We start from the raw sequence: 18,172 nt of genomic DNA on the forward strand, positions 1-18,172 counted from the left end.
GGATCATTCCCCTTTCTTCATAGACCTACTAAGCCAAATTCATACAGTCTACTGAGTGTGCTGGTCATCGAAATTGCCCTGTAATTTTTGCAGTTTTGCTTATCTCCATTCTTATGGATGGATGATATATAAGCCATTTTCCATTCATGAGGTACTGGATGTCCAGTTAAGAGTTCCTAAAAGACTTCTGTTAGCATTCGAAATAGCTTAGATGTTACCCTTTTAATCAGTTCTGCTGGAATAACTTCTGGACCGCAATTCGAAATAATGCTTTTCTAAAATTAGCATTTACGAATCTCTTGACCAGTGCCGGATTTAAGATTAAGCAACATTAAGGAGCTGCTTATATAGGGGCCCACACCTCAAATAATGGTGTACACTGTTGCGATTTACGTGCCATAAGTTTTTTGATCTTTTGGAAGATTTTTTTGTTTTTTTTTTTCACTGCTTCAATTCAGAGGTACGGGGTTGTAATCGACTGTTTGACTAAAAGAGAAAATCGTAATCGTGTTCTAGTACAAAAGAGATAACCACAACTCGGTGGTCATGACGAGCAGATGCTATAAAAGCCCTTTTGTGGGGTAAATATACACAGAAATTAAAAACGCTTTTTTTTTAATTGCTGAAGATAAAAAACAACACAATAAATCTCTAATTATTGCTCTAGATTTGTACAACGAAATGTCAACAATGGAAACTGGGTTCTATACTAGTAGATGGGATGATATTTTGTGATAAGTTAACAATACTAGCCATACTAGCGAAACCCTCGCCTCAACTCTAGCATCTTTGGAGCGTTGTATACAAAGTAAACGAGACTAAAATTAAACCTAACAACGAATAAAGAAAGAACAAATAAGTAATTATATTTATAAAATCCTTGTGCATGGGAACATTTTTATTTAGGTGAAACATCAAGCAAGACCATTGTTGTTCTGAAGCTATTTCCTGGGGAAATTTTATAAACAACTATTTTCAATGGGAAATAAGCCACAATTTTACCAAAAAAATGATTTTATTAACGTTTCGACGCCCAAGTCATTAATTAACGATCAAGACCATTAAGCGTTAGAATAAGTGAACACCAATCTTATACTAAAAGTTGAGAGCAGACGAGAGTGCAGGTGCAGTGTAAAATGCATCACTTGACAAAGATACCCTGCCGAAATAGCTGTAGTGACATTAACTTACAATAAATTTTGTGGAAGTAGGTACATGTCGAAAACAAAAGTGTTTCAGTGTTTTATTTTTAAATAAAAATGGAAAATTTGATAGATAAATAGGTACATATCGAAAACAAATGGAAAATTTGATAGATTAATATCTATCAAATTTTCCATTTTTATTTAAGAGGAAACAGTAGCTATCAACAGGTAGCAACAAACGCGTTCCAAGATTGCGGCTCTAATTTTGAATATTTTGTCGAGATATTTGGCACAAATATTCGTAATATAATAAAGAATGGCGGTAAAGAGCCCAATTTCAGAAATATGTTAGTATGTGGAAATTACTCTACAACGAAATAAAATATTGAAAAAAGGAGCCTGTACCGCCATTAAGAAAGACAAAAAAATATACTTTCTTCAATTAAACTTTTTTATCCCATGCCTAGATTTTGTGTAATCTTGGAACTACTAAAAATCGATTTTATTATAACAAGAAATCGAACGTCACTGATTTGGCAACATGTCGAGCCTATGTGTATAAAGATTATTGTTTTTGATAGTATAAACGTCACTGTCAGTGTCGAATTACCGACGCACTGTTGCCTCACTTTTGAAAGTTCGCAGAACTTTCGCAATATTGGACCGCGTTTGTTGCCACCTGTTGATCTCTACTGTATCACCTTAAAAATAAAACACTGAAACACTTTTGTTTTCGATATGTACCTACTTCCACAAAATTTATTGTAAGTTAATGTCACTACAGACTACAGCTATTTATTTTATGATATTATCAGATATTTATGCGATATTATCAGATATCTATTTTCTTGTGGCATTTTTGTAATTAACTATTTTTAATGGGAAACGAGCCACAATTTTACTAAAAAACTGATTTTATTAACGTTTGGACGTCCAAATCAGATGCCGTTGTCGAAATACAAAAAATATTAATAAACTAAACAGAAATGTTTGTTTAATTTATTAATATTGTTTGTATTTTGACAACGGCATCGGATTTGGACGTCGAAACGTTAATAAAATCAGATATCTAATCAGTCATAGGAAATAAACATAGTTGAAAGATTCAAATACAGTTCTGAAAGAAAGAGATCGTAAAAAGAGAAAAATTAGAACGCAGTATGATCTAGTTAGCCATAATAAAAGTGGAAATCAATAGAAAGAAAATATCACTATTAGTACCTAAGTCAATATCATATCGAGGATACCTGGATACAACATCTATATGTTAAAATAGCATACATATAAAATCCGAATTTGGTGTTAATTTTGAGAGTAAACTAAATGTAAGATCAAATACTTAACATGTCGGGATAGCATTATGAGGATTTTTGAAGTGAATACCTCTTTTCGCTCGGTATAGTGTTTTTGACGGGTCTAAAATTCTATTTTGAAATCATTCGAAAGAAAATTCTACCCACACTTGAAAATTCATTTGACATTTTTGAAAATATCTATAGGGTCTAAAACTATGACGGAGGAGTGTAGACACAGATATAGCATAATAATATAATGATATCTCATTTTATCCAAATTTTTAACAAATAAAATTTTTGATGAAATATAATAAAATACCTTGTGAGGGCCCCGCCAATGAAACCGCCAATGAAAACAAGAGACAAGTGACAAATGACATACTATAAACAAAACCGTCGAGAAAACAAAAGGTTTGGCTTATAAAAAAAATAGTATAATGTATAATAAATATTTTACAAAGTCTTCAACATTTAGAGCCAAATAAAAAGAAAAAGTAAATGCAATAAGATTATCAAACGGAATTACTTATATATTTTAGATATCTTATTTTAGTAAGTTCGATTCATTGGCTTTCGACGACTTCATGGATTGATTGCTGCTAAATATAAATAATTTATTATTGAACATCCGGCATACATACTTAGAAAACTAAAAAATGAATATCATTGAACAGATTGATAATAAAGAGACGAAATTGCAAGATACAGATTTCCCACATATCTGCAGAATATGTCAAAGTAGGAACAATTTGCTGGCATTTGAAGAACAATCATCTCTAATGGGGATTTTTAAACTTTTAACAAATATAGAGGTAATATTTAGGTGATTAATTTACTAGTTATATCAAAAACTTCATTATTTCAGTATTGTTTTACTTACCCTTGTTTTTATCTGGATACAATGTAGGTAAAGAAAACTGGCACAAGGTCATTATCCCACATACATAAATATACTGAAATTGAAATTATACAGTGTGTTTGTATTCTGTATTATATATACAGTCGGAAAAATGAAAGAATACCCATGCGTCATCAATGATATGCATACGAATCAAATCAAAAATTTCTAGTCTAAACTAAGTTAATACTGAAAATAAATGGATGTGACGACTACCCGACTACCCCACCGTACGATTTTTTGCTACTTAAGAATGTGTCAAAAATTTTTTGTGATGTTATGCTTTTTCTGATAATATATATTTATTGGTGATAAATGTTACTATAACTACCGTAATTCATTATTTGTTATAGATTAATAATACAAAAATAATGAGTAAGCAAATATAGTATTATGAATTTCTCCATGTTAAAGTTGCCAGTGGACGTAAGTAGTAACAGGAATTTAAAAAATGTTGTTTATGTCAGCTGCATTAAGTGATTAAAATGAAAGTAAACTTACTGAATTTAGATCATTAGTAGTGTGACCAACTCCAAGTCACTCGAATCCGGGACAAGGCTGAAAAAAATACCTGAAATCCGGGACTTTTCAATAAAAATCGGGTCATTTTTTAAGAAAACGATAATTAAAATAAAGAAACGAAAAAAATCCACCATTTTAGTATTTACAGAACAATCTTCTTCTTCTTGACGTGCCTATCCGTTACGAATGGTGGCGATCATCATGGCAATCTTCACTTTATCTGCAGCAACGCGAATAAGCTGCACAGATGTTTTGTTGAACCAGGTTCTGAGGTTCTTTAACCAGGATGTTCTTCTTCTTCATGGATCTCGCTTTCGAAATATTTTTCCTTGCAGAATGGCTTGTAGGAGGGCATATCTGGATTCATTTCGCATAATGTGTCCAAAGTATTCCAACTTTCGAGATCTGATGGTGGTTAGTACTTCTCGGTTCTTCCCCATTCTTCTAAGGACCTCCTCATTATTTGTGACCCGATCAGTCCTATAGAACTATAGGAGTTCTATAGGATATCCTATAGTCCGTAGAACTATAATCTATAATACCACGATATAAAATGCATGGGTTTTGGACGTGGTGTTAGTACCTATTACACTCTAGAAATTGTCGACTTTTTTTCGTTCCACGAATTCAATCTGATGTGAATTCTTAGAAGAATAACGTATTCAAAATATAATTTTAGCAAAACTTTGAAAATTCGGATGGCCCGGAAGCCTTGTCCGGGACGCCGGGACACGACTTCGTAATTCGGGCCATGTCCCGGATTTTTCGGGCTAGTTGGTCACACTAATCATTAGGTATACAGATCATTTTCCAGACATTATCTGCAAATAAATGTACATTCGTAAAAATATACTAATCTGTAATTTCATACAATATGATTGAAAAGTCAGAGTAATATGTACACATTTGGCGAACTCATAGACAGAAGTTAACCATATTGACAGATGATTACAGTAGAACCCCGCAAATCCGAACTAATTGGGGGGACAGCCTGTTCGGATTCCGAAAAGTTCGGATTATCCGAAAGTTTGCCTAAGAAGCTAACGAAGACGATTTTTAAAAGATTTGGACTGCCACCGATCCCTTTATGAAACTTTATCTGCACGTTTATGCCTCCAATATTCTGAAGCTGAAAAATATTTAAATCACTGAAATATTAAATCGCTAACGCCAGTAGTTTTGTTTCGTCATGGGACATGGGAATTCGGTCATGTAAATGATTCATTTAATTTGTAATCTGGATATTGATTACACTATGTTTCTCATGTTTCTTATCTTTTTCAATGTTTTCGTTCATAGTATACCATGGGAAATGTGTATTATGCACATTCCTTTATTGATTGTGTTTGGTCTAACTCGACGCTTTTATTCACCCATTAGTGTTGCAGTGTTTAATACTGTAGCTAGCATCTTACGTAATTATTTTCTCACATAATAAACATGTTTTTAAATTTTTATTTTGAATTTTTAAATTTTTTTTTCACTTTCCGTTGGTTCGGATTTGCCGAAAGTTCGGATTTGCGGGGTTCGGATTTGCGGGGTTCTACTGTACTTACAAATTTTATTGACGCATTTTAATTAAATAAATACCTACTTACCAAACCAAAAATACAATATAATATCAAAATAGCTCTTAAAAGAAAGAACTGAATTTATTCAAGTAAATACGACTGATGATTAAAATTTATAAACTCTACCGAACCTAACCCAGTTTCACTGTCAAAGTGACAGAAATCGAATCAGTCAGATTATGGTAGACCAGCACCATTACTGGAATAGTAGTTTATACAATCATTATCTCTAGTCATGTTAAATGTTTTTCTAAGAATGACATTAGAAGTACAAAATAGTAAAGTGTGAGTTTAAATTTTCTACTAAATTAATATAACTACGTTGAACAATTGTATCGCCGTCTCACTCTGTCAATTATAAATATGTAACTGCGTATGTCTTGGATAACGTTTTTGCTTTGTAGACAACACTGAATAATCTACCTCTCTCGTTTGTTATTTATAGAAAAAGTCAGCAAATCAAAAATATGTGCTTGATATGATCGTTCATGGGTATTCTTTCATTTTTCCGACTGTATATTATTGTATATCGTATTTCAGGAATGTAAACATAGAACTTTCAATGAATTTTCAGCCATAACTAATTTGATATTATGTTGGAAATGCCACAGTGAAAACTTTTGTAAAATTTTAAAAATACATTCCTTATTCTTTAAATGAGTGATATAGGTACTAAGAATTAACTAGTACTGAGAAATAATTTGTTCTCTATTTAACATCAAATTGTATTTCTTTTGTTGTATACATACTCATTTTATTTTGACTTTCTTTCTCCCCTTCCTTTTACCCTATCAGGATGACAGATTTGGGCTATTTGAGCTATTTTAATTTCCATTCACCTAGCTCTTCCATTCTTTCCTATTTCCTGCCATTATTTTCAATCCCTCTAATGGTTTTTATTTAACTTTTCCACCTCTACTCTATCCATGTGTTATAATAATATACAGTGATGAGCGTGCTATTAACTGGCAAAATAGCGAAAAAGATGAAAAACACATTAAGTTGTGAGATAAAAAGAAATGAAACTAGTGGAGGTGGGAGATTTAGGATAAAAAGCTATAAATTTACATTCTACTTATTGTTTCCCTCCTTTAGACATATCAGATGAGTTTGGCAACTGCTACTGTGCTATTGACAGTTTTAGTTGACATACTCCTCTGATACATCTCGAGGTGGGAAACAATAAATAGAATATAAGTTCTGTGGTACTAAGGCAAAACCCGGTATGTCAAAAATTATCGATTTTTCATTTTCAATGCCAATATGTACACCTGGTTCCAAAAAAAACTGATACGACTCTTGTAGCGTATTTTGTAGAAAATTGAGCAGTGTATTTTGAAGGATAAATACTTAATATTTACATACTGTCAATGTCACTGCCAAATCTTAAAATTTGTCAGATAGCTTATTCTGTTCCACGGTTATTATTATTAATTTTTATTATTAATACTTTCTCCGCAACTGAAGGTATCTTATCAACTGTATTGTTTTTAAACAATAGATGATAAAATAAAAATATTGACAGTTCAAAAATGTGAACATTATTGCATTGTGTGTGGCCTAAGTTTGGGCTGAAAACTGAAATGTATTACATTTTTACAAAATATCATGATTAAATAAATAAATATTTTACAAAATACATTTGGAATAATACAGATTTCAATCCTCTACAAATAGTTTCGAATTTTACTTACAGTTTAGAATTTTACATTGGGTTAATGCAAAATTGTGACGCATGTCAAAATTCTCAATGTATTTTAATTGTATTCATTTTTTTCGAATTCTGAGAAAAGTAATAAATATTTTTGAAAAATTTAAACTCAGAATGAAAGACTACATTATTACCGAGGGCTGAAAGTCCCTGAAAACTTCTATAATATTTATTTTAATAAGTTACAGGGCTGAATTGAATATTAATTTGTTTTGTTGTATAATCCACGTTTACAATAATTATGTGATCTGTTTGATGTAAAAACTATCATTTATATACTCTTTATAAAATACAGGAATTCAAAATAATATAAACATTTAGACCTTAATAATTAGTACAATTTATGAATTAACATAATATGTAATCAGTTGTTTGTTGTTTGTTTATTTTATTATTTGTCTGTCATAATAAATATAATGTCAGATCAATCAAATACACTGCTCAACATGATCAAATCTTACTAAGAGTCGTATCAGTTTTTTTAGGAACCGGCTGTACATTGAGCGATGAAGAATATGATGACAAAACCCTACATGGCTAAACGCATCCATGTAACCAGTAGATGATAAAATTAGTTTCCGATATATCCACTATTACAACAGCACCACAAAGTTTTAAACTCATCTGCTGCAAAATCACGTTTTTTGACATATCGGGTTTTGCCTTAGCACCACAGATATAGGTTTTTATCGCTAAATCTCCCACCTGCACTAGTTTCATCAGTGGTGGAGCGTCCTTAGGTGCCAGAGGGGCCAGGCCCCACCAAAAAATATGTAATATAATATGTAAACTTTTTAGTTACGATTCTATTATACAATATTTTATATAAATATGCATTAAATAATTTATTTGTTCATGCATATCATTTTTTCTCGTGATATAAAAATAATATATTGCATAATCACGTTCTGTACTTCTCTATTAATTGTCACCATGCGCTGCACTGGCTGCATAGAATCGTTCGATGGGCCCGTTTACCCTGGCCCTTGCTCCAAACAGTATTATTTCTTTTGAGTATTCGTTGCAGTCACGTAGGTACCAGCTGTATTGCATTGCATGTTCTTCTGCTGTCTTCAATAATCCTAGGCAGGCCGTATAAGATGTTTAGGGCCCGTTTTGTATGGCCCTTCTGTGTAGTTAATACGCTGTTTCCACGTGATAACGTTAATTTAAAATGAACAAAGTATACTAGTTATTACAGTTATTACATATAAAGTCCTTTTTATACATTAGGGATAAAGGAAAAGAATGAAATTAAACGATTAGGTGTAATAAATAAATAAAAGATTAGGTAATAAATAAACTAAGTCATTCGTTCTTCTTTTAGCCTTTAATTCGTCCAATTTTTAACCTAGGCTTCCCCCAGTTTTCTCCATTCGTTTCTCTTTAGTGCTTTCTGTTTACAGTGTATTCCTCCTATCTTATCTCCCCATCTCATCTGGGGTCGTCCCCTTGCTCTCTTTCCTGCCCAAGGTCTCCATTGTTGTATCGTGATATTCCACCTATTGTCCGTTTGTCTGGCGTTATGACCTGCGAAGCTCTATTTTAGCCTGGCTATGTGTTGTCCTGCATCTTTGACTTTTGTTTTATTTCTTACCCAGTTGTTTTGCTTTGTGTCTGTTAATTTTACTCCTAACATTGCCCTCTCCATGGCTCTTTGTGTTTTCATTATTTTATCAATGTTTGCTTTGGTCAAGGTCCATGTTTGGTATGCCTATGTAAGAATTAGGAGTATGCACTGGTCAAACACTCTTGTTTTTAAGTATTGTTGTAATTCGAACAACAACTAAGTCATTAATATGGAGCAAAGCTTTTAGAGCTATCCATAAAGTCAGGTGGCTTAACCACATAAAGTAATAAGAGGATATCCCATTACTTAGGACATCCAAACTAACGTTCAGTACAAAGCCTCCCCATTTGTTATATCCTTCAATGGGGAGAGGTGGTGGTATAGCTTGAGGGTCAGATAGGTACCACTTTATTACAAAGTGTGACCGGTTTGACCAACGGACTTGTGGGTCCCACTGTTTCATTGGAACAGGCATGTCCCTCGAGGCTGGGGTTGTATGAGTATGTGTGTGTGCATGTTATTGGGTCAGTTCAGTACAGTACCTGTATATATTTTTTTGAGCCATGTTGTTCATTTATATGCGGCCCAGGCCCCACCAACTGAAATTGTCACGAGCCGCCACTGAGTTTCATTTCTTTTTATCTCACAACTTAATATGTCTTATATTTTTTGCGTTATTTTGCTGGTTATTAGCGTGCTCATCACTGTATAATATCAATCTGTGTTTTAAGTTTCAAGATTCTCAGATTTTATACCAAGAGAAACTATTCTTATTTGTACGAACTTTCAAGACTATAGAACTTTTCTTCAAGAAAAAGAAAAGGGATAACAATATGAAAAGAAGAAAATTGTTGTTCCTTCATTTCAATAGGGTTCTTCAGTGGAGTGCTGGAACTTTTCAAGCGGCCCGGTGATTTTATAGAAAAGCGGCCTCCCAGCCTTATTTTGCCTTCTATTATCAGAATTTTTGTTTCTTATTTATAAAACAAAAATACTTCTTCTTCTTCTTCTTATATTTATATAAATATGACTGTCTGTTTTTTCAATGTGCCTCTAGTAAGTTGTCGTTCCATCGTTTTCATGGTCTTCCCACTGATCGTCTTCCTATTGGGGAACTGTCTCTTAACTGTTTCTCGCTATCCTTACTACTCTATTTGTTTTCATTTGGCGTATGTGGTCATTCCATTCTATTCTTCTGTTTCTTGTTCAGTTATTAATATTGTCCACCTTGAATCTCCGTTGTACATCTGTACTTCTAGCTCTGTGTCCCATGGAATCTTACCATCGATTTTTCGAACGGTTTTCATCTCCGCTGTTTCGATCAATTTTTTGTCCTCTCCGTGTCGGGTCGTGTTTCTGTATTGGTCTGATGTCTATTTTGTAAATTCTGCCTTTCATTTCTTTTCCGATATTTTTATTCACTTGATCTTCTACTTCTGTTTCGAGCCTTCCGTAGCTAGATGATGTGATGCCTAACTATTAAAACTCACATCATTTGTTCTATTAGCCCTCCAGCTCCAATTTACATCTTATTGGATTTGCTATTATAACCATGAGTTTTGTATTTTTGGGGGAAATTAACATGTTAAATATTCTGGAGGTTATGTTAAATTGGTGCAGCATACGTTGTTAGAAATGTTTGATCTCCTGCGAAGAGTTGAGTACGAAAGCAATAAAGTTGGTGTGAAAATCAATAAAGGTAAGACAGATTCGACACTATTCAACTGACTAACATGTTACAGGAATACCAGATATTAAACACCTTTGTCTATCTCGGGTCTAGTATAACTGACGATGGTAACTGTGAAGTAGGAGTTCGTAGACGTATTGGTATGGCAAAAAATGCGATGAGTCGCCTAACTAAAGTTTGGAAAGACAGATTTATCTCTCAAATTATCTAGATGAGACTGGTGAATGCCCTTGTATTCTCAATATTTCAATACGGGGCAGATACTTGGATTCTTTGAGTCCAAGTGTGATGGTTTTGAGAGCGGATGCCTTTGAGATGTGTTGCTGGAGAAGAATGCTGCGCATACCTTGGACACCTCATAGGATAAACGTTTCCATTCTAAACGAACTCGAAAAAAAAAGACTCTCCACAACATATTTTCAACGAATTCTGCAATTCTTCGGTTACGTGGTTCGCATAGGTGACGATAGTTTGGAGATATTAATTGTTTCTGGAAAAGTTCCGGGGGGAAAATCAAGAGGACGACCACCAACTAGATGGTCCGATCAAATTAAGAATTCAGCTGGAAAGTCATTCTGCGAAGCTCTTAGAGCAGCTAAATATAGAGAGCAATGGAATAAAATTGTTAGGAATATTGGAGGAAATCACACTTCTTCACTTTGAGACATTAGTATTGCATCGTCTGCATAGCAGATTTATTTAAGTTGTTTTTCCATTTATAGAAAATATATAAAATCTATATTTATTATACATACATATTTATATATTTCTAATGGATCTATCCTCGCTAATTTCAAGATAACCGTTATATACCGCCTGTTTCTGTCCACTCAGCAAAACCGAAAACATCAAAAAATACTTAAGAGGATCGGTACGTATTTTCGGCTGCAATGCTAGTTAAATGGGGATTTATTTTTTTCGAATCCTGAGAAAACTAATAAGTATTTTTGAAAAATGTAAACGCAGAATGAAAGATCACGTTATTAGCAAGGGCCGAAAGTCCCTGAGAACTTCTATAATGTTTATTTTAATAAGTTACAGGGGTGAAAAACTAAGAGAAAATTTAGTGTGATTTTTAATTTCAAATATATCATTCAAAATAAACTTTTTATTTATTCTAAGGGACTTTCGGCCCTCGGTAATACTTTAGTCTTTCATTCTGCGTTTAAATTTTTCAAAAATATTTATTGGTTTTTTCAGGATTCGAAAAAAATAAACACAATGCCGTGGTAATATTTTCCAAATCTATCTTTGTCTTACAACGCACTCAGCCGAATATAATATTGTCAGCATATATTGTCAGTCAGACACTGACAATCAGTGACAATTTTAAATATTTGACTCTGCATCGGGAATATGTTGAGTTATTGATTAAATATTATTGATATATTATAATGTATTTGATAAATAATTGATTTAAGACGTGAACTTAATAAAAAGTTATTTATTGTGTATTATTTGTGGAAGATCCAAGCAGAGAATACATCAGGATAATATATTCTGTGATCCAAGTATTTTGTTGTTAAAGATGTTCAAAATTGTAAACGTTCCATAACAATATATTATTAAAAAATCACTTTAACACTTTTCCTCTTTTCTCGATTGAGTATTAGTCTTTGTTGTACAAATTAATTATTACAATCACTGAATACATAGTTAGTGAAAAAATTATCACATTTATTAACTGAATTAATAATTTGCGATTATAAAAATAACCGTTATCCAAGAACATTCAAAACCCATCTCTTTAAATTAATGATGACATTTTCAAGTAGAATGACATTCTAGTAATGTTTACATATCCATACCAGTGTGAATTTTACTACACGTAATTTGCCGTGTAAAGACAGAAAAAGTAGGGATACACGTAAAATATTTGCGAATTATGTACCCATAGCCTTAATGAACTTTTCCCAGAAACACATATCTGAACAAAATATATAGGTACAATTGCTGAGTCGTATTTTGTGTAAAAGTTTGTGTTTATATTATCCGCCGAATAATGCCTATTCATGACTCAACTGAACGTCTTAATTTTAACCGTTTTGAAATACAGGGTGTGTATAAAACAGACAACTGGAATTAAAGCAATATTTTTCAAATGGCTCGAACACTATGTATGGAAATAAAATATTTTTGAAATGTTTTAATATCATTCAATTAGAAATTAAAAAAAAATTGTTACATCTAAAGTTTTTTGTGAAAAAAACTTATTTGACCGCCCTCAAGAGGCCGCGGCCTCTCGGTAATTGCACCGATTCGTGTATATGGCCAGCACGCCACTGGGGTTCTTGCTTCTATCTAAGAGAACTGTAATACTCATTTTCAACACACGAGCAATTTTCCTTGAAGCAAAAGACAAAAAAAAAGAGCAAGATAACAGTGTACTAATATTATTTTAGTTTTCTTCTCAAGGTTCTATCTTCTATCGAAGGTTGGATAATTTATATTTTACTTACAGCAGCTCTAAATAGTTGGTTAGAGCTCAGACTAAACCATTCCCTTACATTTCACAACCAGGAGGTTTGTCTTCTTCCTACTTCTCTTTTACCTTCTATTTTGCCCTCTGTAATCAAACGCAGCAGACTATAACAAGGATCTCTTACTATATGACCAAAATTTATTTATTTATTTATTTATACGGGCAAGCCCAATTCGGTAATACATTAATAAGATATTGATAATTACAGTGTTGAATATATAAGAATAAAATGAGAGTACAAAACATTTAAAAAGACATGACAAAGTAAAATAATTACAAAACATTAATTACTAACAAATAACAAGGTTATGACATTGCTAAATATTTAATTTGGTTAAATGGTTCTTAAAAACATCAACAGAGTTACCAAAAAATAAAAGGTCACCTAGGGAGTTAGCAAGTCTTAGTGTTCTAGGAACAAAAGTAAAATATGAGTTATTATATCTATGAAAAGAAATATGAAAGGTTTGAATTTGTCTTGTTGATCGTGGTGGAACAAACAACAATATTTTAGCAAGGAGTTCAGGGCAGTAATATATGCCATTGATAATATTAAACAATACTGTAAGATCTTTACGCTTCCTACGGACATCCAGAGAAGAGATATTCAAAAATCGTTCCATATCTGTATAATTATAATTTATGTGTTTTTTGAACCCAATATATCTAAGAAAATTATGTTGAACACTATCAAGTTTGTTCTTGAGGTGTAAATAATGTGGGGACCAAACTGGAGAACAGTAGTCAAGGTGCGTCCTTACTAAAGAACAATAGAGCATTTTAATAGCGAACACGTTCGTGAAATCACGAGTTGTCCTTTTAACAAAGCCAAGCATTTTCATGGATCTTTGAGTAATATTGTTGATGTGATGGTTAAAGCTCAGAGAGGAATCAAGAACAACACCTAAATCTTTAATTGAGTCTACCGTATCCAATAATTGATCATTTATGGTATAATTAAATACTGATAAATGATGATTCCGACAAAACCGGATAATGTGACACTTGTTGACATTCAAATCCATCCCATTATCAAGACACCAGTTGGCTAAATTATCTAAATCTGATTGCAATGATATTGCATCATCTTGATTATTAATGATTTGATAACATTTAAGATCATCAGCGAATAAGAGAGCAGAAGTGTTAGAGAAGCAGGTGACGATGTCGTTAATATACAGGTTAAACAAAAGTGGACCCAAATGAGAGCTCTGAGGTACACCAGAGGTTACTAGAAAAGTGTTGGAGTAATGATGATTAACCCTAACCTGCTGTGTTCTATTTGTTAGGTAACTGCCCAACCACTTCAACACAGAACCTTCTATGCCATATAATTTGAGCTTATGTAACAAAAGATCATGGTTCACCCTATCAAAAGCCTTGGAGAAGTCAGTATACACTGAATCAATCTGCAACCCCCCCTCCAAAGCTTCAGACAAGGTATCAACATAAAGCAACAAACTAAGTTCTGCTGATTTACCACAAGAAAATCCGAACTGTTGAGAATTTAGTATCCAAGAGCAGTCATAATTAAGGTAATCAGTAACAATACTCTCAAATACCTTGGGAATTGTGCCGAGAATAGAAATAGGACGATAATTCGTTATGTCAGCTTTATTACCTGCTTTGTAAATTGGAGTGACATAGGATAGTTTCCAAAAGTCAGGAAATTCCCCCAACTGAAGGGATTTATTAAAAATATGATAAAGCGGCCGAGACAGAATAAAAGAGAATCGTTTAAGAAAAATGGGAGAAATACCATCTGGCCCAGGTCCCTTATTGACATTAAGAGTTGAAAGTTTTTCGTATATTTTTGAAATTGGTATAATATAGGAAGATACACAGACCTTAGACTGTATTAAATTGTCATTATGCTTAAGAGTTTTATTACTAAAAACTGAAGAGAAATAGTATAGTATAGTTGATCCAAAAGATGGCATAACCCAGACATCCAAAGTGAAAGTTATCCTTCAACACCAAATTGTTCTATATGGTCCACACAATGTCCAGAAAAAAGTCACACCATTTTGAGCGTCGGGTTTGGGGGGAGAGGGGGGAGAAATCGGTAAATTAGTAGTTTTTTAAGTTTTTCGCCAATATTTCTAAAACTATGGGGTTTAGCATGAACAACCTTCTATACAAAATTGTTCTGCATTAAATTTGAAATAAAAAAGGCCCTATGCATAATCTTTCTAAAATGAATAGTTCCAAAGTTACGGAGGTAGTATAGTATAACTGCTCCAAAAAAAGGCCTAACAAAAACATCCAAAGTAAAAGTTTTCCTCCAACACCAAAATGTTCTATATGGTCCACATATTGTTCAGTAAAAAGTTACACCATTTTGAGCGTCCGGTTTGGGAGGGAGATGGGAGAGAATCCGGTAAATTAGTAGTTTTTTTACGTTTTTCGTCAATATTTCTAAAACTATGCTTTAGTGTAAACAATGTTATATACAAAAATGTTCTACATGAAATTTAAAACAAAAAATGTTCTATACATAATTGTTATAAAATCAACGGTTCCAGAGTTACGGAGGGTGAAAGTCGAGGTTTTCGATACTTTTTATATTTTTTGGGCAATATTTATGATATAACTATACCAAAAACCCAGACATCCAAAGTGAAAGTTATCCTCCAACACCAAATTGTTCTATATGGTCCACATAATGTTCAGAAAAAAGTCACACCATTTTGAGCGTCGGGTTTGGGGGGAGAGGAGGGAGAAATCGGTAAATATAAAAAGTATCGAAAACATCCACTTTTCACCCTCCGTAACTCTTTAACCATTGATTTTATAACAATTATTTATCAAACCTTTTTTGTTTTAAATTTTATGTAGAACATTTTTCTATAGAACATTCCTTACGCTAAAGCATGGTTTTAGAAATATTGACGAAAAACGTAAAAAAACTACTAATTTACCGATTTCTCCCCCATCTCCCCCCCCCCCCAAACCGGACGCTCAAAATGGTGTAACTTTTTACTGAACAATATGTGGACCATATAGAACAATTTGGTGTTGAAGGAAAACTTTTACTTTGGATGTCTGGGTTAGGCCTTTTTTGGACCAATTATACTATACTACCTCCGTAACTTTGGAACCGTTCATTTTAGAAGGGTTATGCATAGGACCTTTTTTATTTCAAATTTAATGTAGAACAATTTTGTGTAGAGGGTTGTTCATGCTAAACCGCTTAGTTTTAGAAATATTGACGAAAAACCTAAAAAAAACTACGAATTTGCAGATTTCTCCCCCCTCTCCCCCCCAAACCCGACGCTCAAAATGGTGTGACTTTTTTCTGAGCATTATGTGGACCATATAGAACAATTTGGTGTTGGAGGATAACTTTCACTTTGGATGTCTGGGTTTGGGTCTAACTATACCATACTAAAATGGCTAGCAAATAAATTTGCAATGTCGTTGCCATTAGAGGCTAGTGTATTGTTGAGTGACATTGAGACCGGCATACTATTATTTTCTTTCTTACTGTTTACAAATTTCCAAAAATTTTTTGGATTAGCTTGGATCGAAATCTCAGTTGAATGTATATAATATTAGCATAACAATTTTTTGATAAAATTTTGCACTGAGCTCTAAGTTGACTAAAACCTGCATAATTCTCAGGAGACCTGTTACTCTTGTAAATTAAATGGGCAGCCTTTTTGTCACGTATTAATTGTGTAAGTTCACTAGAATACCAACCAGGAAATTTCTTTTTTTTTCAATGGAACATACATATTAAGCACACAGTAAAGAATATCATAGAAAGTACCTATCATATCGGAAAGTTCTTTATCACTTATAAGACTGTCCCAATCAATTGCTTCTAAGTATTGATAAATGCAAGGAAGATTAGCTTTATGAAAATCATAGTAGTATTCACCATCGCCTGCAGTAGTGTTTTGATCAAAGTGTAGCTGTAAGATACTTTCAAGTGGAGGATGATATAAGTCTGGAGGAATCAATATATCAACTGCCGAGGTTATCACAAGCTCTTCTGATGAGAGAACAATGTCTAGAATAGCGCCTCTAGAATTGACAATGTTATTTGATTGGAATAGATTATGAAGAGCACACATATTTGAGATAACACCAATCGCCTCCGTTTCTGCAAACGATGTATTAGGTTTAGCAGTTGCCGATGAGCAAAAGTCTTCAAGTTCCCAATCAGCTGATGGCAGGTTGTAGTCACCAAAGAGGTATAATTTAGAATTTGAATATTGTTCACCTATACTAATAAGCTGATCGAAGTGCACTTGGTACTTGTTAGGTGTAGACTTTGGTGGAATATACAATGCTCCCAAGATAAACTTACCACACAAGTGAACAAAAAGTTGCTCAATGGAGGAATCTGACGGAATAATTTTCACGGAAAATTTCTTCTTAGTGGCTATTAAAACTCCTCCTCCTCTTACAAATTTGCTAGATTCAGGTGTACGATCTTGTCTGAAAATGTTGTAATTTGTCAATCCAAGTTCAGCATCATTGAAATCGGCAGTAAGCCAAGTTTCTGTAAAAATGATTACATCGTAGACACAGTTTGACACATTAATACTTAAATCAGTTAATTTGGTACGGAGTCCTCTAACGTTTTGGTAATAAAGAGATAGCTTGCCCGGGTTTAGTGGTTTTTTTGGTTCCTTTGGACAATTTTTGGTACGTTATTGATATATTTAATTATTAGATCTTGTTCACCTGCATCTTGACGGGCTAGTAGTTCAGTCTTGACGGTGTCAAACAGTTTTCGTTGAGTAGGTGTTTGGTCAAGAGATATGAAGATCTTTTTCTCTCGACTAACCTTTATCTTGTTTTTAATTATCAAATGAACATCCTCATTTGAAGATAATATTATTTTGAGTGGTCGATGCCCATTTTTGTTTTTCTTGCCAAAACGTACCATTTTCATACCATCCAATTTAACAGAATCATCAGCAGTAGATAGAATATTTTTCACTTGTTCAACGTCTTCAGGAGTATTGCTTGGTTCAGGAAGATTAAATATGAGTAAATTGTTTGATCTCTTTTGACGTTCGTGTAATTCATATGTTACTTCCTCCATCGAGAAGGATGCTTTTTCCTTGAGTTTAGAGATGTCCCTTTTTAAAGTAGTGACTTCCTTTTTAAGGCTTTCCATTTCACGTAAAATCTTCGGTACACTTTTAAAAGAAGAGCGACATTCATTGCAGAAATAGATAAGAGTTCTTTTCTGCAGTATAACTGCACGAAGTTCAGAGGCGGCTAATCCTGTGCAATCTTCAGTTGGATGTGAGACTACATGACAACTGTCA

At 33.3% G+C, this 18,172-nt stretch overlaps 1 protein-coding gene across 5 annotated transcripts in view; it reads left to right on the top strand.

The window, feature by feature from the left end:
• Positions 1–2,801: 2,801 nt before the first annotated feature.
• Positions 2,802–18,172, top strand: part of LOC114325818 (piggyBac transposable element-derived protein 4) — a 57,185-nt gene continuing 41,814 nt past the window's right edge. Inside the window, exons 1-2 of one of the 5 annotated variants that reach the window (XM_050646435.1) lie at positions 2,805–2,934; positions 2,980–3,252. In XM_050646435.1, coding sequence (XP_050502392.1) covers positions 3,097–3,252 — 156 coding nt within the window. In that variant the 5' untranslated portion in view covers positions 2,805–2,934; positions 2,980–3,096. Of the gene's footprint in view, positions 3,253–18,172 lie in introns of all 5 variants that reach the window. The other 4 variants (XM_050646434.1, XM_050646436.1, XM_050646433.1 and 1 more) reach the window with 4 other exon arrangements.

This window comes from Diabrotica virgifera, chromosome 3, assembly GCF_917563875.1.
Source record: "Diabrotica virgifera virgifera chromosome 3, PGI_DIABVI_V3a".
NCBI lineage: Eukaryota > Metazoa > Arthropoda > Insecta > Coleoptera > Chrysomelidae > Diabrotica > Diabrotica virgifera.